The sequence below is a fragment of the Phyllostomus hastatus genome, unplaced genomic scaffold (assembly GCF_019186645.2).
Source record: "Phyllostomus hastatus isolate PE091 unplaced genomic scaffold, TTU_PhHast_1.1 phas_contig_137, whole genome shotgun sequence".
In the NCBI taxonomy this organism is placed as follows: Eukaryota; Metazoa; Chordata; class Mammalia; order Chiroptera; family Phyllostomidae; genus Phyllostomus; species Phyllostomus hastatus.
The window spans coordinates 16,993,093-17,018,215 of NW_025333583.1; the positions used below are offsets into that span (position 1 = coordinate 16,993,093).

Sequence of the window (25,123 nt, forward strand, 5' to 3'; positions counted from 1 at the left end):
AAAGCAGATTCAGTGACACACAACACACACAACACACATGCTCCTGGGAGATGCCCATCAGTGGAGCGACTGGGCATCTCCCGGAAGGAACGCTGCAGAGGAAAGCAGGTCTCTGAACACTGGACTGGACACTGACTTCGGAGCTATATATAGTACTGCTGTCTGACATGGGCGAGATACCTGTGTTTGCTGTTTTATCTTCACCCTATGCACTTGTATAATATATGTTACATGATGAAATGTTTTGTACCATGTCTGTTGAATGACCGATTCAATTTAAATAACAATTTTGTCCTACATTAGAGGACAGTCACACTTCTAAGTGCTGGTAGCTCACGCTGGAGAGGTGACCTCAGTTACTAATCTTCACAGGATTTAGACACCACAGGTCATAACGGCATTGAATGTCCAACATGCTAAGGTCTGGGCAGGACATTCTGGACAATAAACTTTTGCTGAATTCCTGAATTCCTTCCCCTTATCATGTGGGAAGTCAACAATGTTAAGCAATGGACTACTTGAGTGAGAGCAATGTGCGCACCAGCAGTGCGTCCCAGGCCCTCCCTTAACCCCTTCGGTATGACACACTGCAGTGCAAAATTCAACATTCAGGGTTGGATTGAAGATTTTATTAAAAATAAATGTTTACTAAACTATAACATACCCACAGAACTCTGAAAAGTCAATAGCAAGATTGAGATGTTTTCTGGAGATCATCAGGCTACCTGCCAAGAGTTTTTGGTTAAATCACCAAGACCAAGAGGGTTTTTGCCCCCCGCATCATATGTCCAGAAATCTCAACATGTCAGAGTCTCAAAAGTGACACACGCAGGGAGTCAGATCCACACTAGTTAAACGCCCGAGGAACACAGTTCCAACTAAAATATCTTCATAGGGACAATAACAACCAGAACCATAACAATGGTCACCAGGCTCCCGTGGCTGTGACCAGCACATTCTTTCCCTGCAGGCAGGCCAACTGCGAAGCCAAATTATGAGCTGAGTACACAACGAAAACAAAAGGAGATGTGTCTTCTCGAGGAATGTTTTATGTGGGACATGATCGCCCCGATAACGCTGCCACCTTCCTCTTCAGTCATAAAACAACTCTCTGGTTTTATGTGTGCATGTATGTCAGTGTATGGACCGCCACCTCCATTTTCTTCCAGACTCAAATCATGTCTCTCACAGACTTGTTTGCCCACCTCCCCGTCTCTGACACGCCTGTTTTCTGATACAATCAAAGCAGGTTCCCCATGTTCCCAATACTCATCTACAGTAAGATTGTGAATGGAAACAAGTTACTTCATGAAAGTATTTATTGATGACATGGCCACTTACACATTAGTCCACCATTCAAACACCTCTTTAAAACCCCTGGATCCCTCTCCCCCTCTCGACCCGCCCCTCCCCATGGTGGTAAGCATTTACAATACAATGCAAATACATCAATTCCATTGCAAAGTAAAATTGCAAATCTTGCAACAGGTGTAATGTTTCATGATGTCAAAGAAAGTGAAGTTGGTAAAGCAACTGGCAAATGAGGATCTATAGAGTTAAACAAGTGAATAAAGGTACAGTCAACAGGGATGATGAGAATAATGAGCTTTACACAAGAAGGAGGGAATACTTTGGATATCAAAGAATTAATTGAGACCCTTGGGAAAACTATGACACCCTCAAATATTTATACAAAGTGACCCTCTTTTTGATTATGGTGTAAAAGTCAAATATGAAATAAAGCATATTTGATAAGGTGCTTCACACTTTGTAGAAAAAATTAAGCCAACACTAATCTCCTTGACTTATTACTTATTTATTCTATATTAGGACATAGTTGTACTTACAATGTAAATTTTGATCAACATAGGATAGAATAAATATATTCTAATAGTGTTGCTTTGTTTTTTTAAAAAAGTCCCCAGTAAACCTTTTCCCCCAACTAATTGCTCTGAAATTTGGTTCCTGTTTTAAGTAGCTTTACTTTAAGGAGGCTTTACCAGCGCTAATCACACAGTGCTAATGAGGACTTCCTGTACTAATGAAGCAGAACTTTTCCAGTAGTAACTGTCTGATGCCTGGATTGTGTCTATTTGCAAATTAAACTTTTACTCTTTTGTTCATTAAATATCCTCATTTCTTAATTCTTCGGGGGGGAGGTAACTTATTTACTCTTAGGAATTTCCTATAGGATCACTTCCAAGGGTGGTATTATTAAAAGTAATATTAGTGTTTAGAACCTGACCAACAAAAGAAACAAGCCAGCAAAATAGAATCAGAGACATGGGAATAAAGAACAAACTGATGGTGACCAGAGGGCAGGTGGGTGGCAGCAGAGGCGGGGGAATAACAGGGGAAAGCAGGGGAAGGGTCAAGTCAAGGAACATGAATAAAGGACCCATGGACAAAGACAAGGGTGGGGGGTGCGGACTGAATGTGGGAGGCGGGGGTGGGTAGCACAGGGGAGAGTAACCAGGAAGAATGGGGACAACTGTAACTAAACAATAATAAATTTTTATAAAAGTAATATTAGTGTTTCCAAAGGCAACTCATTTAAAGGACACAGACTTTGGAGTGAACTTGGAGTCAGACTTACATTTGAATCTGCTCCTGCCATTTAACAGACATATATGTTAATGAGCAAATTGTGTGCCCTCTCTGAACTTTGGTAGCTTCATTTGCGAACAAGGAGCAATAATAGCTCCCTCACAAGACCGTGGTGAAGGTCAGATGCAAACATGCGTACAATGCCATGTACAGAGAAGCCATTCAATATGCAGTAGTTAGAGCAGTGCTGTTTATTTTTGGTTTGTTTGACTGCCAAAATTCCCTTGTGATCTTCATTTGCTGATTAATTTGTACATTCAGAATCTTTGCATGTGTTTTACAATGTGCACCTAAAAGTAGCTAACTATGACTAATATTGAAAATATACCTTTAAGAGTGCCTTGTTGTGTAAATCTCTTGGAATGAATTCTAAAATATTCTGTAAAGTTTTGAAAAATGTCACAATGAGGTTTTCAGGATTTACACTGCGAAATTTTGGTTGACTTCTTCTGTAAGTTAGATGACTGATATTTACATGGGAAAAAACCTCAATGGAAGCCCCCCTTCTCCACACGCAAGCAAATTTTATAAACAAATCTTGACTTAAAAGCAAGAAACTGCCTTTTACCGCACAGAGAGTCCCATGTAGAACACAGTCTTGAAAGTCATATGCTTCTGGATTTGAACCCAGGCTCAACTGCTTCTTAGTTGTGTGACCTTGATTGATCAACATAATGTTTCTAAGCTAGGGCATCTTCATCCATAAAGTTGGAGATAACGAAAATACCTACCCCAGGGTTGTTGCGAGACTGAAGTGAGACATTACCTAGAAAATGTTCACGTGCCCACACAGCCCAGCACATTGAAAGTACTTAATAAATATTATTATTTGTAAAATCTTCAAATTCACAAGTTAACAAGTATGTCATGCTTTGTTAAAAAATGGCAATAGTGTAACTCAAAAAACAAAATTTAGTTCATTTGATGCTTAAACATCAAGTTATAGGCTTTGGTCTTTTGCCCCTGGAATTTCCTATATCTGAGTTCCTCTCCTTCCCCCGTTACTTCCCCATGAACCTGGCTTCCTCCCCAGTGCTTCTCAATGGCCTCCTCCCCATCCCCCCCCACAAAAGGAACAGCATGGTGGGCAGGGCGAGGAGGGGAGACCTTGTTATAGATTGGCAAGGGCCTTCTACTTCCCCTCCTTCTCCGAGACTCTGGTATATACCCCTATGGGTCCCACTCCTTCAGATATTATTTCATTTACTTAACTAAAGCCAGGGGATAACAATGGCTAACATTTGGTACTCACCTAAGAGCACTAGAACTATGTACTAGATGAGTTACAAACGTTATTTTGACTCTTCATTAACAACTAGGCAAGTTAGATACCACTGTTCCTATGTCGGAGATGGGTAAGCAGAGGGCCTGAGCCTGTAAGTTGCTTCAAGTCACACAGCGATTAGTTGCAGCAGCATCAATGACCACAAGGATCAAGTTAATGCTTTAATCAGGATGTGATGGCTCTAACTGGTTTTCTATGTCTGGGAAAGGCCTACCCTGTCTTCCAGAGAGGCACAGGGGCTCTCTCACACTGGTGCTAACACACTCATGTGCTATCACGGTATCATCTTAATCATGTATGACTTTTAATCTTTTTCTATCATTTGTCACCTAGTACTACGTTTGTATGCGTAATACTAAACGTACGAACACCCTCGCGCATACCATGCATTACTACAATAAATACACCAATTATACAATGGATGCTGTAGATCTGATCAACAGAATTCCAGATATCAGAAAGTAAACAAACTATACTCTCCTCAATCCCAGTAATTCCTGGTTAATTTCTCCTAGCAAATATTTAATTTCAAATCTGTTCGTTCTAGAAAGCACAATCTTTCAAACATTATGATACGGAATCCCACATAGTCAGAAGGGAAAACTGCGATGAGCCACTAAGGTGGACGTGTCTTTTCCACTAGGAGTAGAATTAAGTAACTGGATAAATAACGAATTCAGCAATCATTCCAAAAGTGGAAGTTCAGCTCACAGTCCATGTGGGAGAAGCTTGAACTACACTAACCATTTAAGGTCAAGAAAAGAACTGGTCAACCCTAACAACGAGCGCTCTTCAGGGTTTTCACCTGAGATTGAAGGATCCCTATACATTTCTACATGCCAGCTTCACTATACAATACGGTGCCACTTCCAGATAGAAACCTCTCCCGAAGCCACGGGGGCAGCCGGGCTAACGTTTAATCCCCCTAGAAAGCTGACGCCTCTCGCCTGCGCCCCATGTCTACTACTCACAGTCCCTCCATTCTTTTTAACACACTCGAGCGAAATGCCCCCTCCATCAATTCTAACTGGGAGCCGGACTCCCCGCCTGGCCCCCCACTGGGGGTCAGAAGGAAAGGGAGGGCGAGTGGCCGTGGCCGCGCGAACCCGAGCGCTCGCGGGGCGGGGCCGCGCGCGGCGCGCGCGGGGGACGGACCGGGCCGCTCTCCCGTCTGCTCCCCTTTGTTCTGTGCCATTGTGTAGCGCTTCCCCTCCAGGCGCTGGTGTGCTGTGTCCCGGCAGCCAGTGGGGGAATTTGTAAAGGGGCTTTTTCTCTTTTCAGTTTACTTTTTAGTAAGTGAGGATCTCCCTTGCACGGCCTCTCCCTTGAGGTTCTTTAAGCCCCGATGCCTAGGACCCAGGCGGAGTGGCAAGTGTCATTCCCTCCCCGCCGACAGCTTCTCCGCGGGTCTACTGCCCTGCTCCTCCTGCAGGAGGCGTCCTAACCCCGTATTCTGGACTTGCACCTCCAGACCGGCCGCGTTCGGGCCGTAAAGGCGACACGCGACCCCATCCCCTTCGAGGGGCGCAGGCACCAAGGCAAGGATCGGAGGCCGGTGGTCGGCCCGAGTCTGGCCGCCCAGGCGTCCGGGCTACCGGCGCGAGTGTCTCCCCGACCCTCCCCGTGCCTTGCGCTCGCGCTCCCAGACCGCCAAGCAGCCGGCTCAGCCCCCTTATATAGCCCTCTAAAAATAGCTCGCCTCGCACCGCCTTGTATGGCAGCAGGGAGATCCTCAGTGCACCAATCCGCGCTCGCCGTCAGGGACAAGCCCCGCCTCGGACCCCGTTTTGCGCTACCCATTGGTCCTCAGTGACTTCATGAGCCTCCTGTTTACCTTACATGGTCACACGCGGCCTAATGGACGCCCTCCTCCGAGATCCCACGGCTGCGCGGAGAGCTGGGCGGTGGGAGGGAGTTTGGGGAGGGGGAAGAGCAGGAGGAGGAGAAAAGGAGGAGAGGGGGGAGAGACTACAAACTAGCAAGGATGGGGTGGGGGTGGGGAGGGAAGGGAAGGGGGGGTGGGGAGAGAAGCGATCGCGAGAAAAAAAAATGCAACCTCCCAAAATAAAGAGCAAAGATTGCATTAGGAGCGAACAGCGCTGCAGAAATAGATGGCAGCTTCGTGTCAGTGAGTTTGCATCCCCCTTCCTGATCCACGAGCTGGAGTGATTAGAGCCCTGGAAGGCAATTGTTACTCCCGTGGAGAAGTCCCCTTTTCCTGGCAGCCGTCTGCACTGTACACGCTGGATGCCTCTCTCCATCCACCCCACTCTTTTCTCTCTCACCTTCTCTCGCCCTCTCTCCTGCATTGATTTTTTTTTCCTTTTTAGTTGACTGAAACAAAACAAAACAAAAGGGCCACTGGATGTCTGCCTTCTTGGGGGGTGAGCCAGACAGACTGACAAACAAACAGACCCAACTGAGTTCGGGGGAGGGTTTCTCCTCCCGTTTTGCCCGGCAGCAGCAGCATGGACGTGTTGGCTAGTTATAGTATATTCCAGGAGCTACAACTTGTCCACGACACCGGCTACTTCTCAGCTTTGCCATCCCTGGAGGAGACCTGGCAGCAGGTGAATGATTTAAATTACTTGTGTAAATCGTGTGGTGGCGGCGGAGACGCAGGGGCTGCGTTGGTGTGGGCTTTGGGTTTGAATTTTTTTGTTTTATTTTTCCCCCTCTTTTTGGCTGTTTGTTGTTTAAAATGTTTTCGGAGACAGTCATCTGCGCTTTACCTCTCCACCCACCCCCTAACCCCGTAGAGTGCCGAGCCGAGCAGCCGGTCGAGCTGCCTGCGTTTCAGTCACCAACATACATACATCCTTGCGCCCACGTTGTCGGGCTCACTGTCCCCCAGCAGAGACCTGCCTAACTTCTGGGGTTCGGAGGAGTGGAGAGGGAAGGTGGTTTGGGGTTTTACGAGGGGTGGCTGACAGGATGCCGCTCACGAGCTCACCTACCTGATACCTTGAATCAGGCTCATCTCTTTCAACTGGTACTGACAATCGTCAGTTCGGGGGGGGGGGTGGTGGTGGTTAGTGTCAGTAAAGAATAGGAACTTGATTTTGAGATCAGAAGGTGGGCAGCAGCGAGAGAAGCCCAGTGACAAAAGGTACCCAAGGCTGTCAGAAGGAGGACGGGAAGATGTAACGCTGACCGTGCGTTGTAGTTTTCCCCAGTGCAATGCCTCCAGAAAGAAAACACCCTCTATGTGTGTCCTTGTTTCTCTCTTTCTCTCTCTTATTTGTTTGGGGTCCCTTTCCAGTTAGACAGCAAAACCTCCGGCAAGGGACACGGTGTGCTTCCATGCCTCTGACTTTGTCCTAGAGGACTAGTTAAGAAACTCCTTAGGATGCTGAAGGGCACCAGTGCCAAGTTGGCTAGGCGTCCCAGTGAGGGCAAAGTGGGGCTGGTGACAAGTTCCCTGGGCTTCGTGAAGTGGAATAAAGTGCTGGTCAGTGAAAAGTGCTAGAGGTCTGCTGCAGAAACTGTGGTTTTCTCAGCAAGAATTAGGAGCTGCTGAGGATTCTGCAGGAAAGATGGTGTGTGGGAGGTTGAGGGGGTGGTGTAGGTATTCTTTGAAAATTCTACAGTGCTTACCAAAGAAAGTCCAAGAAAACGGTCTGGATTTACACTTTGGAAGTGTGAACTTGCACAGTCTATCTTAGAGAAATCCAGTTGCCCTTGGGGAGGGAGGGCTATAGAGGCATGGTGTGTGGTTGCTCTTGTAACTTCCCTGCTCCGTGACAGGAGCTTGTTATGGCTAATGAACGGCTGATTTTCCTCTGCCAGGATCCGAAGTGGGATTTGCCAGCTTGAGGCTGGGATGTAACAGTTGCTGCTTTAGTGAGTGAGGTTTGGCTTTCGGTACAACTAGCCGAGTGGCAAAGCTGATCCTCTGTACCATTGTTGCTAGTTGCCACTGTCCCTTGATTGGAGGCTGCCAGTTGTCCTCCAGGTATTGGCATCGGTTGTCTGTGTGTCCACGCGTGCATTCCTGCCCAAGGATGCTGGCAGGTATCCTTGACTTTGTCTCTCTGAATGCACACACAGTTCGTTTTTAGCAGAAGGCATTACTTCAATACAACCTTTCCCTATCCTTAACAAGATTATTTTATGAAGGGTCTCACTACATCTTCTTCCTCCTTTTATTTCACATGCTAATTGAACCAAAATACCCGAGTTTCATTTTCTGAAATAGCTGTCATTTCACACTGTCAGCTCACTGGTGTCAAATGGTTGGGTATTAACAACTGTCTAGACAGGTTAGGAAGGGAATCTGTTGATTTAGTCAGCATGCCTAAGGCAGCTCTTGTTTGTGACTAACTGTTAAGCAGTGTTGGAGGGAAGAAAGTTGGCTTTATTTGTTACAACGTTCCCTCCTGATGAATCACACAACTTTGTTTTGGTTCAAGTTTTCGCAGTAGTAAAGCCTGCTTTGGGGGAAGGCCTCTCCAGAGAAACCTGCTTTTTTAACATCAGTTTGGACCACGCAGGAGAAAATCTAGATCTGCAAAGTAACATCATTGGTTGGATAATTAGGGGATGTATTAGATCTATTGTTTCCTCAGAAGCCTTCTCAGCTTTTCGTTAACCCCTCTCCTCCCTCCCCACTCCGTCCACCCCTTTCAAGGAACCTCTTTCATAGTTTCTATCAGCCGGCAAAGGAATTTTCAGCTCCCTCCCACCCCCATGTCTTGCCTTAACCCTCTCCAACTGCCAACGACCATCATCTTAGAACCCTTCGCCAAGCTGTGTCAGAGGCATACACACAGTCCATACTGAAACATGGCTTGTGGGGAAGCGCTCCTAAATAACACCACTCAGAGGAGCTTTCTGCTGCGGACTCTATAGTCACAACTGCCGTATGTTAAGGTGACTGACTCTTAAGTTCATACTGATGACAAAACCTCCAACCTCTCTTCCTTCCTCCCTCTCCCCTGCCCCCCTTCCCCTTTCTGAGTGTAAGGAGGGGGGGTGGTTATATGCAACTGTTGGTTCCAAATCAACCATCAGATGGTGAAATTTTGAGACTCCTTTACTCAAAAGGCTCAAGAAGGTTGCCACAAAGAACCCGAGGCAGGAGGAAGTTTCTTCATGCTCTGGAGTAATGAGATTTTAGAGGTCAAATAAGGAGCAATTATTAGATGTTCTTTGGAAAGTGAACAGTGTACCTGGCCTCGAGGAGATGAGCAAAATACAGAGATTCCAGTAATCTGATTTAATTTTGTTTGTACAGAAAGAGTGGCTTGGATGATAAACCCAGGAACCTCTGTGCATTTGACAATTGCGGATGAACAATTTGGGGATTTTATTTTAAACATATGGTCTGGGATAACTGTCCTGCTTGATAGTCAAGTGACCGTATGATGGCCCTTCTGTCACAGGGTCACAGTCTGACATTGAGTTTCCAGGCAATGATGCCTTATCCACATACAGCTCCAACTCTGAAAATCATTACTGGTATAATTTTAAAATCCAGATGGACATCCAACATTAACTGCTCTCTGTTCCTGGGCTCTGACTGCATGCTTAAGTGCTCAGCCCAAGTATCATCCTCTCTGCCTGTCATATAGCTGTAAATTACACTGTGCTTATGTGGCCTGTTATTTTACAGAATTCAACTGATGTGCAAGTCTTAAGGCTACCAGCCTTAACCTCTTTGGAAACTTGCAGGACAATTTTCCAAGAGCTCTCTGAGCAAAAGTAGGAAAACGTCAAAGGGAGGACAGAAACTGGAGTAGCTCATAGGGTACCACTTGGGGATGGATAAGGGGAGAGCCATTGATGAGTTTTGTTGCCAATAGAAACCATGATTTCTCTGGACCCGCTGCTGACTTTAAAAATAAAAAGGATTTGATAAAATATACTCAGTTGTTTTTCTTCGGGCAGCTACAAAGACTTAGAATTTGGGTATATTCTTTACACCCCGCCTGCTTGTGTTGTAAGTGTAGGTCAAATGATGAGGTTCTCAGTCTCGTTTGTATTTTGCTCTGCTCCATGCCATTTTGTGGCATGGTGTATTTACTTGAAAACTCTTACAGAATTATGCTTGTTGTTAATGCTGATTCATAATTGGCAGATGGGGTCAGTTTCAGGCCTCCTTCTTGCTCAGAGAAAATTTTCCACTGCTACTGGAAACAAATAAATAAATCATAGAACATTCCTCCCTCCTCCCCCATTTCCCCATTGTTTTAAACTAATGGCATATTTGGCTACTGTGAGAACTCAAACGTCCCCATAACACTGCAATTTCATCTTGGTTTCAGGCACCCTGAAACACTTTTACAGGCCTTCGGAATGAGGCATCTCTAGGGGACAACCTACAAAAATGGTTGCCTTCCAAGAACAGCCTCATGGTACAGGGGATGGCGCTGGATCTGGGAGCTACTTTGCCTCTCCTTCTGTACAGCGATCTTGCCTCCGCACACTGCCTGGGCAGCCAGGTGCTGTCTCAGCCAGAAAGACAAAGCAAACTGGAGGGTCCCTGCATCCGCAGGTTTGCCTCTTTCCCCAATTTGCAGAAACCCTTGTCATGAATTAGAATTTCTTGGCAACAGCACCACCCAGGGAAATTTGTAGACACAAAGGAGCCTTGCTAACCACACTGAAAGGATAAAATAGCTGGTGCTTCTTCTTTTTTTTTTTTCAAATGTGATTTGTGTGCTCTTCAGTTACCATAAGTCTATTTTTTTTTTTTTGAAACAGTGTCTTGGTAGATAAAAAAAATGAGAACTGTCCCTGTTAGCCAGATTTTCCTGTATAAGGATGCAATCCCTACATAAAGTGTAGCTTTACAGATGAAAGCACGTGTGAATGCGATCAATCACCTACTTAGCCTTTCGTTAGGATTCATGTCCATGCTCTTTTTAATAGATACATCTTTGTGTAGGTGTAGGTGTTCTCAGACACCATTCAGTCTACCTGTTTGCAGTTTGGCATTTTAAATGTTACGATGCAGATTTTTTTTACTACGTCTGTCTTTAGTGGGTGGGGGGATATAAAGGAAGTGGTGACTTCTTTGTTCTCCATGAAACTCCCACCCCCACTTCTTACCCTGAGGAGAATGTGATGTTGGGGTCCAATCCATTTAAAGGGCAGAGCAGAAGATGCACTGTGACAGGCTCACCCTGAAATGATTTATATATGGGCATGCCAGAGACCTGCAGCCTTCAGATGTGGGCTCGTGCTCCCTCCCAGCCCGTTCTAAATATAAATGCCAGTGGGGGCTGTTTGCCTCTCCACTTAAATGGGAAGAGTTTAGAGAGGGTCCTAATGGGGCTTTTAGTAGCCATTCTTTTATAAATCTTCAGATCCTTCTCCTTTCAGAGAATTCCCACATTTTACATTTTCAGTACCAGAAGGCATTGCAATCTTCTTTAATCATGCTGCGCCTGTTGGGGAAAGAAGAATGCAGTTTGCTCCGGCCAGTCCCGACTGGCTCATTTTGGTAGGGCAGCTGCCCACACGCGGTAGGAGAGGCCCCTATCTTTGCAGTCTGTGGTAGCGTGTCAGGGGCTTTTACCGCCTTTGCTGGACCCCAGGATGGGCAAATGCAGAAACCGCCTCTGTGATTCTGGTTCACTCAGTTCTGTCAGTAAGCATGTGCGCAGGAATTGGGATTTGCTGAAACTTTAGGACAGCTCCCCAACTGAACCTGCCTGGCACCCGAAGGGCGAGGGGTGGAGATTTTGTCTCTGCAGTAAATCCCTTTGCTTTCCCAAATCAGTCGAAGGCTTGCTTTGCGTAAACAGGTGGAAACATTTTAACCCAAATTGCCGAGTCTTACCAAGTGCAGTGATTAAGAAACTCTACGACCATTGCTGCTGTTAAACTCCCTGAACAAGTGACAGTATCTAATCATTAATGTCACAGGTAATACTGACAAGTTAAGAAACATTCGTCTGCCCAGTTACCTCGTGTGTTATCTTAGAACGTCTGCATGAGAAAACATCTTGATTCAATTTAGTGTCAGAGTCCCTGAAATAAACAAAGCATTGCTGTTAATAGGACATGCTTTTACCTAAGATTGACCACCCCTTCTTGCTCCTCTCCCTACTTTGCCTTTATTTTCTGCGGCTGAGTTGGAGAACTATTTGTATTGCTTTGAGTCTCTTTTGTCTTCCTCACTCGATATTCTGGTGGGACCCTGAGAACTCGGTCCTGCTGAGTATACTGTGTCTGTTGCAGTCTCCATTGGGGCAGCTCCCCGCTGCCCTGTCCGCCACGTGTGTGAGGTGTGCGTGTTCCAGGGGAGCAGCGGTGGCCTTGGAGTGTGGGCCCAGGAGCAGCCTGCTTGAGATGTGAGTGACTTCTGATTGCCTGGTGAAGCCATTCCTGATTGAGCTGGTGGATGCACCTAGTCACACCTTGTGGGATTTTCTTTGTGTATATTAAATTGTGGTGTGAAAAATATTTCACAGAAAATACCTCATTTCTTGATTCTAGTTACGTGCAAATACTGTATGAGTGATGCAAAGTGGGTCCAGATTCTGCCTTGGGTGAGCTTGACAATTCAGTAGAGGAGAGTAAACATGTTAAAAACTAAGCAATACAAAGTTAGAATACAATTGCCAAAAAAAGAGGAATTTTAAGTTCTCTGAGTTTTTCAACACTTAATTGTGCCTGTCTATATTTACCCACCTTGTTGTAACCGTGTTTACAAAACCTGCTTGAATTTTACTAAGTTCTGTTGCGCTTTTAGCTAATGGCACAGGCAGGCGGACTGGTGGCCCTTTTAGGACAAATGAGTATACAGTGTGAATACACATCTGTCCATAATGGCCAGGAAACAGCATCCATGTCTGTGTCACTCGGAAATGACTGGAGGTAATTAAAATAATTAATGTAGAGCCATATGCAATATCTATTTCTGAATATGGGTTTATTGACATTTCCTGAGGGTCATATTGAAAGTCAGGCCCCGGGCCTTGTGCCATAGTTAGGGCCATAGACTTAGAATTTCATATCCTAAAAGGGTCTTGGTTTCCTCAACTGCAAAACACGAGGGTTGCCGCAAGTCATTGTTAAAGCCAGGTGAGATATTCGTCCTCCAGGTTCACTCTGCTGTTATCACTGATGGCTCTTCTGGACGCCCAAATCAGTCCACTTGCTTTTCATCACCTTGTTCTGAATATACTTTGAGCCATTTCTCCTCCCTCTGTCTCTCTTTCTTCTTAAAGGAGGCAAGAAAATCTCTCTGACTTTGGACAGTACTAGTACATGGAATTTTGGAATTGTCTGAGTCCTAAATGAATGTGTGGGAGAAGGCTTATATATGCAACTTAATCCCTTTTCCACTTTTAATAATGTGTGGTAACCTGGAAAATGTACACTGCCTTGAAGACAAAACCACAAAAGCCCTCAGTTACAACTTGAGTCTTATAAAAGCATGTACTGTCACTTAGCTCTAGCTGGCATGGCTCAGTGGATTGAGTGCCGGCCTTCAAACCAAAGGGTCGCTGGTTCGATTCCCAGTCAGGGCATATGCCTGCGTTGTGAGCCAGGTCCCCAATAGAGGGCACTCAAGAGGCAACTACACATTGATGTTTCTCTTTCTCTCTTTTCCCCCTCCCTTCCCCTCTCTCTAAAAATAAATAAATGTGATCTTTAAAAAAAATATGCTGTCACTTAAATAATATCAAATGGAGGGGGAGTTAAGGGGGGGCATTGAGAGAACTTGGAGGGGAGTTGGGTAGATGATAGAACTGGGATTTTGTGTAGAAAGCGTTGGATGTGAAATGGCTTTGTCTCCGATGCCTCTCCAACAACAGGCCTCCACGGACCTGTAATGACGCTCATGGGCAGATTCAGGAAACTCTTTTTTGAAGTGTTTTTAAATTTATTGAGAGGATTGGATGGACAGTGAGGTTGTAATGTTTTACAAATTTAAACAGAAAACAATGTTGTGATAAGCAGTTGGGAAGAAAGTCAGCTTCTGTGAGGTTTTTAAAAAGTCCTTTTTGGAAAGCAAATGCAGGGTTGCTCTACTCTTCTTTGCCCAGTGAAGTGTGGCCCTCTCCACCCAGTCTCTGGTGGTTGTGTTGGTGAAAATTCTTTGTTGGAGGTTGTTTCACAAATCTGTTTCACCACTAAGATCTCTGAAATGGAAATTCCCATCCCAAATGGAGGCTACTCGATTTCCTCAAAGCTGTACTCTACTTCTCCAACTCCAGACACGCCCCTGAGTTCCAGGCCCACACACCTGAACTGGGAGGTGGGACGGACCGCACAGCAGGCCTCGCGGCTCGTCCGGCGATCACGCTGCAGAGTTTTCCTCCTCCACCTTTTCCTGCCCGTCCTGGCTTTCCGATTTCTCGTACTGATAGGGGTGTTCTTCCTGTAATCTAGGTTTGAGGCTTCGGTTGGCTTCGGCCCCTCCCTTTCCCTGGAATCGAATCAGTAGAAAAATCCTATTGATTTGGCTCCTCCCAAATCTCAAGCTTGTCCACGTGCTGCTCCTCTGCCATTGTCTGAAGGCAGGCCCTGTCACCTCCCCGGGACTGACTTTCTACTTCCACGACCAGGGCTTCGAGTGGTCAGAGGTGCCCTGCAACACAGAGGATGAGGCCAGACTTGTACGAGTCAAGAGGTTCCAAGACTGGGTTTAGAGAATAGTGTACACACTCGTCCTTTTGTGTGTAGCAAAAGCCATCCAAATGGATGACTCTGCTTTTCCTGCTTCTGTCTTTATTTGTGTCATTTCTGTCAGCCTTTTCCTTCCTCCTCCCTCTTCCCCTCTGATGCTCTTTGTCCAAATCCTACCCATCAGTTAACAGGGTTGCCACATCTTCCAGGAAACTCCCCCGTCCCTTCCTCCGCCCCTTCCTTGGCCAATAATAATCGCTGCTGTTACTACATTCTTGTGTAGAACTTTGTATTTCCTTGTGATGCTTTTCAGTTTTGTCTTGTAGTACAGGTTTCCTTTTTATTTTCTTTTTTTTCCCCTGTTGTCTTGTTTTTCCAGTTGGGTTGTGTGATTTAGAGCAGACTTGATGCCTTAGGTATAATTTTGATGATAAACTTTTGGTACAGAACCCCGCAAGTCTTTAGAGAGCCTTGTGCTGGGCATTCCGTGGATATTTAAGGATTGTCATTTGACTTGACTTAAGCTTTGCCTGTCTGTAACAATGGTTTTTCAACCGTGGGTGCACCCCAGGCCAGTTAAATGAGTATCCATTTGGGTAGAATGGATAGCAGTCAGTGTTTTTTAAAGCTTGTAGGTGATTCCAGTATGCCACCAGGGCTCACAGGTTTAATAGTGTGTGTGTGTATATATGTATATACATATACATATACATATACATGTATACACATATATATGTATGTATGTCAGAGTTGTAGGTGCCTACTCCACTTATGGAAATAGTTCATTTCTTGTGTAACTCGAACCTGAGTGTGACAGGGGTTCATAACGAAGCAGGCCAGTGCTGGTGGATGTCGTTCCTCCAGCTCATTGATTACCAGCACCTGCCCAGGCTTTATTCCATCCTTTTTGCTTTGCTTTCCCTCCCCCGAAGTGTCTAACGCAGTCCCGTTTGGCTCACGTTTCCTATGACCCACCAGAGGTTTGCTTCACCTGGTCAAATTCCGTTTCTGGTAACTTTGTGTTGTTGGGCCTTAAACGCCAGCCATGCTGTGCTTCAAGTAATTCATTCTCGGAAAGCCCTCGGCCATGATTTTCCACTTACCTCAGCCTGCACTGTGGTTTTCAAAGGGTGGGTGCGTGCATGAACATGTGTTGGTCGATGCCAGATAGGCATTAAGTAGTAGCTCTCCATATTTGTTATTGACCTCACTGTTTGGAAGTGGACTCTATTTATGTGGAGTTTCAAAGGACCCATGCTTCTAGTAAGAGGAACAAAAATAAACGGGAAGAATTGCTGCTGAGGACATTCAGTGAAGGAGGCTACCTCCCCGTCCATAGAAGGCTTAGCGCTTGTGGTAATGACCGTGGGCATGTGGTGATCTTCACAAAGAAGCCTTAGAAATGCCTCTATTTCAAACTGTGATGTTTGCCAAAATGTATGTACTGTAGTTACATCCTTTCATCTATAAACTGCCTTTGATAGGGGTACGGTTGGCAAGAAAGAACATCCTGAGAGGAGCTCAGAGCTTAGGGTGCAAGGATGCCTTTTGGAAAGCTCAGTCCAGCTGTGAAAACGGCAATTAGCCGGGCAGCAATTGCTCTGGAAGGGAGTGCCTGCCTGCTCCTGCTCCTGACCCCACGCTCACCCTCACCTTCCAGAGCCCAGTGAGCAGGAATCCAATGGCGTGGTCATAGTGTCGGCTCTTATTTTTGGAAAGGCAGCAAATTCGCTCGGCGTACAAAGGAGTGGAAATAGATTCCTCCTTTTGAGCTTTTGTGGCTGGTTCATTTGGTCACGGTCAGACCCTGTTAACAGAGCACAGTTCCTGCCCATGACGGTGAAGGATGACTTCTGTGAGCAGGCCCCGATGCGGGGCTGAGCCTCCCGTGAGCTAGCTACCTGGGGTGCTGTTCAATGTCATTTTGAGTAGCTTGCTTCACTCCCGTGTCCCAGGGGTTTGTTCGGCCCTCACCTGTGCATTTGCCCCCCTCCATTGAGGTTATTAAGGTTCTTGCTTTCTTTGATATGGACTGAGAGATGACTTCTCTTGTTTAGCTGTGAAAGTCTAACAACCATCTGTATTGAACTTTTGTTCTCAGGAGCTCAGGGTGTTTCGCTCACAATCCCATCATTGGCACATTCCTTCTGTGACTAAGGAGCAGGCAGGTCACAGAAATTCCCTTTCAGAGGTGAGAAAATCGGGGCAGACGACGATTTAGCAAGTTGTCTTAATGTGGCTACAAAGCAAATGACTTGCAAAACCAGTGTTGGAACACACTTTCCTCTTTCCACTTGGCTAATCTTCTTATTCTCATAATAAGCATCCTCATAATATTCAATATATGTATATCAAATACTCCCTAGAGATAATATTTTTGAGCACTTACATTGAACATTTCCTTCAATCCTTACGACTGCCCATGTGTTAGACGTTCTGTTTATCCCCATTTTCCAGATGGAGACATTGAGGTTAGAGGTATTAAATGGGTGGCCTGAAGTCACACAAGTTGGAAGTGGTTGAGCCAGGGTGCAAACCGAGGCAGTCAGCTCAGTACTCAGAATTTTTCCACGTACACTCTCCTAGTTAGGTAGGAGGCAGCAAGGCAGAAGGCCAAGGTCATGGCCTGGCAACCAATGGACCTGTAGAGGTTTGAACAGCTCTCTGGTCTTTTTCTTGGGCCTTGGATTTCTCATCTAGGAGAGAAACTAAACTATACTAAATGTCCTTAAAGCCACAGTGTTTTTAGTAGTCAGATTACTTGGAGGCTTTGCAATAAGGCAGATCTGGAACCTTGAGAAAGCCACATAACATCTTTGAGTCTCAGTCCGTCACCGGTGGAACGGAGTTAATAATGCCTGCGTGTTAGCTCTGCTGCCCTGTGCCCGGAACAGAGCATCTACTCAGCACGCGCTGTTTCCTCCCCCGTTTTCAGCTGTTCTTCCTCCCCTCAGGGCTCTTTTTCTAAATACTGTCCCTTGCCCCTCTAAGATCCCTGTGATCCTGGAGTGTCTAAGAGAAGGCGAATGATGGGCGGCTGGGCAGGGGAGTGTGCTGAGCATCGGACATGGCATTCCTCCATGCACTCACAGGAGAGGCTCTCATGAAGCCACTTGTACTGAGAACTGGAGGAAGACTAGCAACACCCATTACCCCCAGAAACTGGCACTAGTCTTGACATCCTTGGAATTTGCTCGGTCTGTTCATGCAAATAGCCGACTCATTCCCTTTTCTTTCCCTCCAGTTTTGCTCATGACTTACTTCTCTAAAGTTTTTCCAGTATGCTGTTATTTTTTTCAGGAGCCGGAATTAGGCACAAATAACACAGTACAGTGCTGGTTACTACACCTGCCGTTTCTGCCTTACCTGATGACTGAGCTTACAGCAGCTTATGAGAGTGAAGGAGGTTTTATGAGATCTATAAATATCTCAGATAGGATTTTTATTTCATTTTCCCCCTTCAAATAAGACATAATGGAAGCACTCACACACACAAGGAATATTCTTCCCGTGATAAAGTAGGGCATTTTTGAATTGGCCTCTGAAAAGCAATAATTTGATGTGGTTGTTCGTGTGGGGAATTTTATGGGGGAGGGGAAGCGTCATGCATATGCTGCCATAAAACTCAAAGATCATTTCCTCATGTGAAGGGTTAGCCCAGCACCTACGGAGAGATTTATTTCAGAGATGCCAGCCCTGTGTGAGGCTGCACTCCCTCCTTCCTAGGAGGTGTGTATTTGTATTTTCTTAGATACATAGAAACCATGGGAGGTGAGCCCCGCTGGCTGGTGGCTGGCGGGAGGGGTTCCCTGACAGAATGTTTCCAGTTCTTGGTCTGGTGGCTCCCTGCTGTCCCCAGGGAGGTTGTTCGCCACCTACTCTCCCCTTCAGGGGTTTTCTGGGAAGATTTCACACCACTTAACTGATCACAATTGGATTTTTTTTTCCTGAAATTTCACTTAAAAAAAAGTCTTAGACTTATCCAATTAAAAAAATATGCATTAACCAATACCAAGAAATAGAAAGATTTTTTTCACCTTGCTCATTGACAAGTACCTAGAAGGAACCCTCAACTTGTAACTTAAAAAAAATACACATTTTTAAAAACAAGCGGTGATAGCTCTAGGTACCTCACTTTTCCTGTCTGTAAAATGGGAATCAGGAGCTCCATTTGCTGAATCTTACTCAGGGCCATTAGGACAAGTTTAACTACGGATTTAACTATTGTTTTTGAAAACTTGGCATCTGACTTTATGACTACTTAGATTGTTTGCTTGTTGGTTGGTTTTTGCACAGCCTCTCCTTACGTGTGTCTTCTCCCAGTTCTCAGTAGCTTTGTGTTTAACTAGATGATAGTTCAGTTTGTTCTCTGAAAGAGTAAACCATGTGAGTTTAGTACATTTGAACTAAAGGCATGCAGAGGATTTTTCCCTACTGCTGTTTAATTTTTTTTCCATTTAACGTCATCTCGGTGTGTCATGTAACCCTAGCACTTTCGCTGTGCTGCTTGCACCCACTCTTTCGTGCTTATCATCAAAAGATGCGACTTCTCTGATCCTCAGGGTCCTCACGTGTGTATTGTAGGGTAGAGGTAGGAGCGGTTAAACGATTGGAGATACAAACAGGAAGCGCTTAGGTTGAACTGGCTTGAAGAGGTGTTTTATTTGGCCAGCATACACGTTTCAAATTTCTTTTTAACTTGAACGCTTTTAGACAGATCATGCACTCTTCAGTTAACCTTGTCCCCACTGTTTCCACCTTGCTTCGTTTCTGATCCCTGATCTGGTGAGCAGGCGTTTGGGTTTTGACCCTCAGACTGGAAGCTCCCTAAGGCCCCTTCCTTCCCACAATGCTGTGACTTGGGGACAACCTGTGTTTCTCCATCACAGCCTCAAGCTGGCTTGCTTTCTACTCTTGCCCAGACTCCATGTTCAGTTCTTTTTAGATTTCTGTGCCTTGTTGAATGTCTTTGTTTGGGACTTTATTTTATAAAGCAGCTTTCAAATTGCAGCTCAGTTTCTCCTGGTCGTCCAGGTTCTGTTGTAGATCATCGAAATCTGGGATGGAAAAGACCATCTGGTTTACCCCCCTACCCGCCTGGGCTGAGCAGTTGCTCCAGAGCATGTTTATTCCTTATTGGTTGGTATTTGCAACATTTTCCAACTTGGAAACTGACTCGAAGTTTCCTGAGCATACAGTCTCTTCTTGGGCTAAGGGAGAACAAATGGGACAATACCAAACAAAAAGTTGTTTTGGTCAGACTGCCCTCACTAACAAGTGACTGCTATTGTCTTGGTTTCTTTTGTCCCCCTCAGAGACCCAACTGGTCAGTGGTGAGAAAAACTCTTCTTTGTGGAAGGAAAACCTGTAACCAGTGCTGAGGTTTCTGAGTCTGACGTTGGGGCATGTTGTATAGAATTCCATTAACTGCTTTCACTACTTATTTTTTCGTGGAGCTGGATTTTATATGACTTGTTTCACTGAGGAAATGATGCTTTTTGTGTGAGGAACTCCAGGGCATTATAATAAAGTACTTTCCTGAGGCTCAAGTAATTTGCTTTTTTCCTACCCTCGGCCCTCAAATACTGCCAGCAAGACACTTGCCCTTCATTTTCTAATGCTTTCAGGATGCTGTTCTACATTAGGGGGTGTTTGAAAAAATTTTATTCTTTTTTATTGACTACCTTATATTACTCAGGATATCATTTAGGTCGACCAGATGGTGCTTTTCAGGGTCATTCTTTTCCTGTTAAAAAAGCCATTCCTTTGAATTACTTGATGTTGAGTATTCCTTTTTGTTTTCTCCAATCTGCAATTACTTTTTTTCTTCTTAAATACTTCTGAGTGTTAAGTAAAGGTCCAGGGTCATTATCTTGTGTGTGTGTATATATATAAATTATCTTTAAAATTAATAACTTTATCTTACTATATGAACAAGCTACTATTAAAATATTTCTTAAAAATACTTCTAGAAAGGAGGGAGGGAAGGAAGCAAAGGAGATAGGAAAGAAGGGAGGAAAAGGAAAGAAAGAAAGAAAGGGAGAGATACTATGTGGACTTAAAATGCATTTGCATAGTTTTCCCTGTGAAAGAGAAGCAGAGTGCAAAGCTTTTGTCTTCCCACCTGAGATGCACCTGCCTACTTTTTTCTCCTACTTTTACATCTGTGAGCTCTTTTTTTTAATGCTCCTTATTTCCAGAGACTAGGATTTTACCAATATTAGAATTTGAGGGCCACTTGATGTCTCATGGCAGTCCTCCTTAATTTGTAGATAACCTGCCTGAGCTTTAGAGATCAGCATTTAAGTCCAAGCCAGTGTTGGCCTTCAAGAACTGGGGGCCGCTTTTCAATATTTTCAGCGCATTTGCATGTTGACACAGTGCAGGATGCAGCGTGGCTCACAGAGATGCTTCCCAAAGGATGCCCCGCTGTATTCTTCATGAGCACTGCGTTAAATAACATCAGAATCCCCGTGGGAGGCAGTATTTTTCCCTTTTCAGTCTTTTCCCCCCTCAAACCTTCCGATTAATTCAAGGAGAAAGACCCACCTTTGTGGGAGTATGTCTTTAACACCCAAGGCTTAATAACCTTTTCTTCTCCTCTGCCTCTTCCTTCTCCATCTTCTTTTTCTTTCTTTCTTTTATTTTCTGATGAAGAGGGAACAGATCTGTCTCAGACCCAGAAGTTTTGACAGGTAAACATCATCTAAAAGTTATTATTATTTTGGTTTTGTAGTTTTTATTTTATGATTGTCTGTTATTGATGGACATTTACAGGAAAAGTATTTAAAAAATGTGCAGCCTTAATAGACAGTGCCTTAGTGAGGCAATTGCAATATAAAACCAATAGGGAGATGACTGTGCTGATGAAATATTGATTTGGTAAAATGAATAAAGGTGGGATGAAAACGAAGTTGGGGGGACACTGGCGTGGTAGAAGATTCAAGTGGTTTGTAATGAGAAAACCTGGAATTTAGTCCTGACTTAGTAAGTATAAACCAGGGCAAACTGCTAAAGTGCATTTTCCCATTTGCAGTGTGGGGATTATAATAATAGCATTGTTCTCATCAAATGATATATGGCTGTGAAAGTGCTTTGTAAACTGTTACCATGCCACACAATGTTACTGTTTTCTGGTCTGTGGTGGAGGGGGAGGCTTTTGTTTCTAGCCTTAAACCAGGACTTCTTGTTGGCCTTCTTCCTCTTGGTTCCTATTCAGTTTTCTGAACAGAAATGCCGCAGCTCCTTATTTGTTAAAAAGGAGCTGTTACTTGTGCCTTACTCATGGAACTTGAAAAAACTTTCCTAGTGGTTGTCTAAAAGTGGGGATATAAAACTTTCTGATTTTTCTTTGTATGTGTGCATGTGTTAGCTTTTTAATAAATGTTGAGAAAGTAAAAATTAGTCTGTAGTATGAAGTCTCTTAAAACTTCTGGTTAAAGATAATATATTTGGCTTCATTATTTTTAGATAACACTTTTTAAAATGAAATATTTTATCACACGGCTGACACGATTGTGTACGTGTGTATGTGTGTCGGTGCCCATGGGTAAAGGAAGTTTGGGTTTTATGTAGAAGTGAGAACTCTGGGACGGTTTGCGTCTGGAAGTGGAAGTCTTTGTGGCTAAAGTGACTCATTAATAATGGATTGTCACATGTGTTAGATGACAAGAAGATGGGGACTTACCTGGAGAAGGAAGTCCTAGACTTACCAGGACCTGTCAGCCTGACTTCCAGGGAAGCCCACACAGGCGGCACTCTCTGGGACGTGGGCCCTGTCCCCATCCCAGGGCAGCCCTGGTCACAGCTAACTTGGTAAAAGGGAGATGGATCTTTCTGACGTGAGGACCACCCTGATGGTGGTGGTCAGGCCCCCTGAACTCTTCAACTAAGGATGCTCAGCTCTCCATGCTGCCTGAGACAGGTGCCACATGGACAAGGATTTGGGAGCCCAGAGTTTCAGGTCCAAAGGGCCACTCTCATCCTGTCTTACCTGGAGCGCTGACAGAAACGAGGGCACGCCGGGACCTCTGTCTCTGAGAGGGCCACCAGGGTTTTAGCCCACCTCTGTTTTGTGGGTTGAGTAGCTCTGCCTTTGTGCGTTCATTCGAAGTGAGAGCTGGCATCTGGGACGGCTCCGGGGAGCCGGCCGTGCGGTGTGAGGGGCACGGGCCTGTCTTGCTGTGTCTGCCTGCACCGGAGCACAGACTCGGTCCCCCTCTCGTCCTGGGTGGGGTGGCATGGGGAGCCCCAAGGCTCAGTTTCCACTTTGCTCCGGCTCCAGACTTTCAAGGGGGAAGTAGAGGTGGAGAGGGACAGCAGTGTCAGCTGTTTGACCCACTTCTGCAGCGATTTGTTGAGACATACCTTTGGCTCAACCTCTTACATGAGAAATTTGATTCTGGGGTCAGGCACGTGACAGAACACTTGAGTATGCAGCTGGGTTTTTGCCATAGGTGTGATTTGCAGGGAAGTGTGGCCATAAAATGCTTGAGATCATGAATTGGACGGACGCCGCATCTGGAGAGCCGTACCTTTCTTTGCAAAATTAAATATTTATGTACTTTGAAGGTTCGGTTTTGATTTTTAAAAAGAAGATAGAAACCCACTGAACAATTAAAAAGGCCAACCACCATGAAATGTTTGGAATCAAGCGGTAACATTTCCAAGTCCATAACAAATAGCTTTACTGGAAAACATTGTTTTGTTCTTTAAAGAAAATCTAACCCGTCCTAAACCATTTCAAGAACTGGCAGATGCTACTACAGCCCCAGCCAGCAGGCACCTTGGAGGTGGCAGAGGCCGGAGCTGGGGCTGGCTGGCCTTCAGCAGGAGCTCCTTCCTCATCCGTGACTCCTCCTCCTCTCACTGCAGGGTCCCTCCTCCATGGCCTCCCCCATCCGGCACTAACTTATTTCATTTTAAAATCACTTTTTATTTTAAAATAACTATAGACTTATAGTGAGTTGCAAAAATAATACACAGAGTCCCCTGTATCCTTCATCCAGGGTTGCCCTCTTATATAGCTACCAGAGGACTTAGCGCATTTCCAGGCTCTTGCTGTGTGGAGGTGGGGTGGGTGTGGCGAGAGGGACCCTCTGGAAGGGCGGGTGAAGCCCTTACCCGGCGCCGCTGGGGGGCAGAAGGGGAGAGAGAGGGGGCGAGGAGGAATCCAGGCCTCCCTCGCACCAGCCTCTGCGGACCTCAGGCTTCTCAGCTGTTAGAGTGAGAAGTCAATTGTCTTTTGTTTGAATGAGAAAAAGTAAGGAATGAAAATATCTGTTATATACGCTGATCCACATAACATTTCAAGTTAGAAGAATGTGTAAGCACTTGTTGACAGTTGAGGAGAGACGGGAGATTGCTGGGACGAGGGAAGGGAGATTTGAACTTTTCAGACCTTGTTTGTTCCATTTAAATGTTTTGGATCTTTACGTATGTTCATTACTTTTATTTTTTTTAAAAGAACAATCCAATGATGGAAAAATGGAGTATTTATGCTTTCCTCATTATGGTTTGCTAAAAAAAAGTTTTATATGTTCATGAAAAATATTTCAGACTTCTTGAGAAGCTCAATAATTTGGCTGTTCTTTTAGTGGGGCCAGTAAATTAGCCCCATTCTCCCTTCCCTACCTCATTAGAGAAAATACATACAAGAATAAGAGAGACAGAGGTTAAAAATCAGATTTATTGTTGATAAACTGTGGATTTAGACCCAGCTGGGTGGTGCCATGTCATTCTGGCCTCCCACTGAGGACCCCACCCCCACCCCCTGCCAACTTGCTGGCTGATGCCCCTGTGGGTGAGAGGTTCCCGAAAGCCGGGCAGGGGTTCCCCCAGGGCTGCCTGGCGCCAGTGCTCCCTCCCTCCCCGCGGCGCGGGCACAGTGAAGCCCTAGAGGGTCAGGGTGATGGGAGAAGAGTGGGCGTGGCCCTTCTTTTCCTTTTCTTTTTCTGTCTTGTCTTTCTGTATCGCCAGTCACCTTTCTCTCTGGGTCAGGAGTGAGTGAAGGGAGTAAAAGGAAGCTTTACTTCCAGGATATTCTTGGAGATAGTTACTTGTGGGAGTGGAGGCCACTCAGGGAAACATGGGACAAGGGAAAGGCTTCTCCTGGGCAGAAGACAGACCGAGGACTAGGGAGCACTGTGCCCCTGCGGGATTCCCAAGGAGGGGACAGAGGAGCCAGAGGTGCAAGGGGAGGGCCCCGGGTGCAGGGAGGAAGACCGGAAGCAGCAGCGACAGTTCTGCAGTGCTCCCACTCAGGGGAAGGGGGTGTCGGTACACTGTCCTGGGCCCTGGGACTTCAGGATCGTGGGCCGGGTGGGGACTGGGAGCAGCCAGGGAAGGGGAGGGACCCAGTGCATGTTTGGTTCTAGTGGGTCTCAAATTCCCCCAACCTCACCTGCAAGTGAAAGGGGAACGCATGTGAGGACTATTTACCTCACATGCGTTCCATGGGGGGCATGGAACATAACCCCCACAGGTAAGGAGGGACGACTGTACCCCTCTTCCAGTAGAGCTACAGTCGTCCCTCCTTACCTGTGGGGGTTATGTTCCATGCCCCCAGTTGGCTCCTGAAACCGCAGATCGTATTGAACTTTATATATACAGTGTTCTTCCCTGTACATACATACCTACAATAAAATT

At 45.5% G+C, this 25,123-nt stretch overlaps 1 protein-coding gene across 2 annotated transcripts in view; it reads left to right on the forward strand.

Moving 5' to 3' along the window:
* Positions 1 to 5,922: 5,922 nt before the first annotated feature.
* The window catches only part of KLF7 (Kruppel like factor 7), an 84,018-nt gene continuing 64,817 nt past the window's right edge, over positions 5,923 to 25,123 (forward strand). For both annotated transcript variants that reach the window (XM_045853241.1, XM_045853251.1), the window contains exon 1: positions 5,923 to 6,462. In XM_045853241.1, coding sequence (XP_045709197.1) covers positions 6,361 to 6,462 — 102 coding nt within the window. In that variant the 5' untranslated portion in view covers positions 5,923 to 6,360. The remainder of the gene's footprint in view (positions 6,463 to 25,123) is intronic.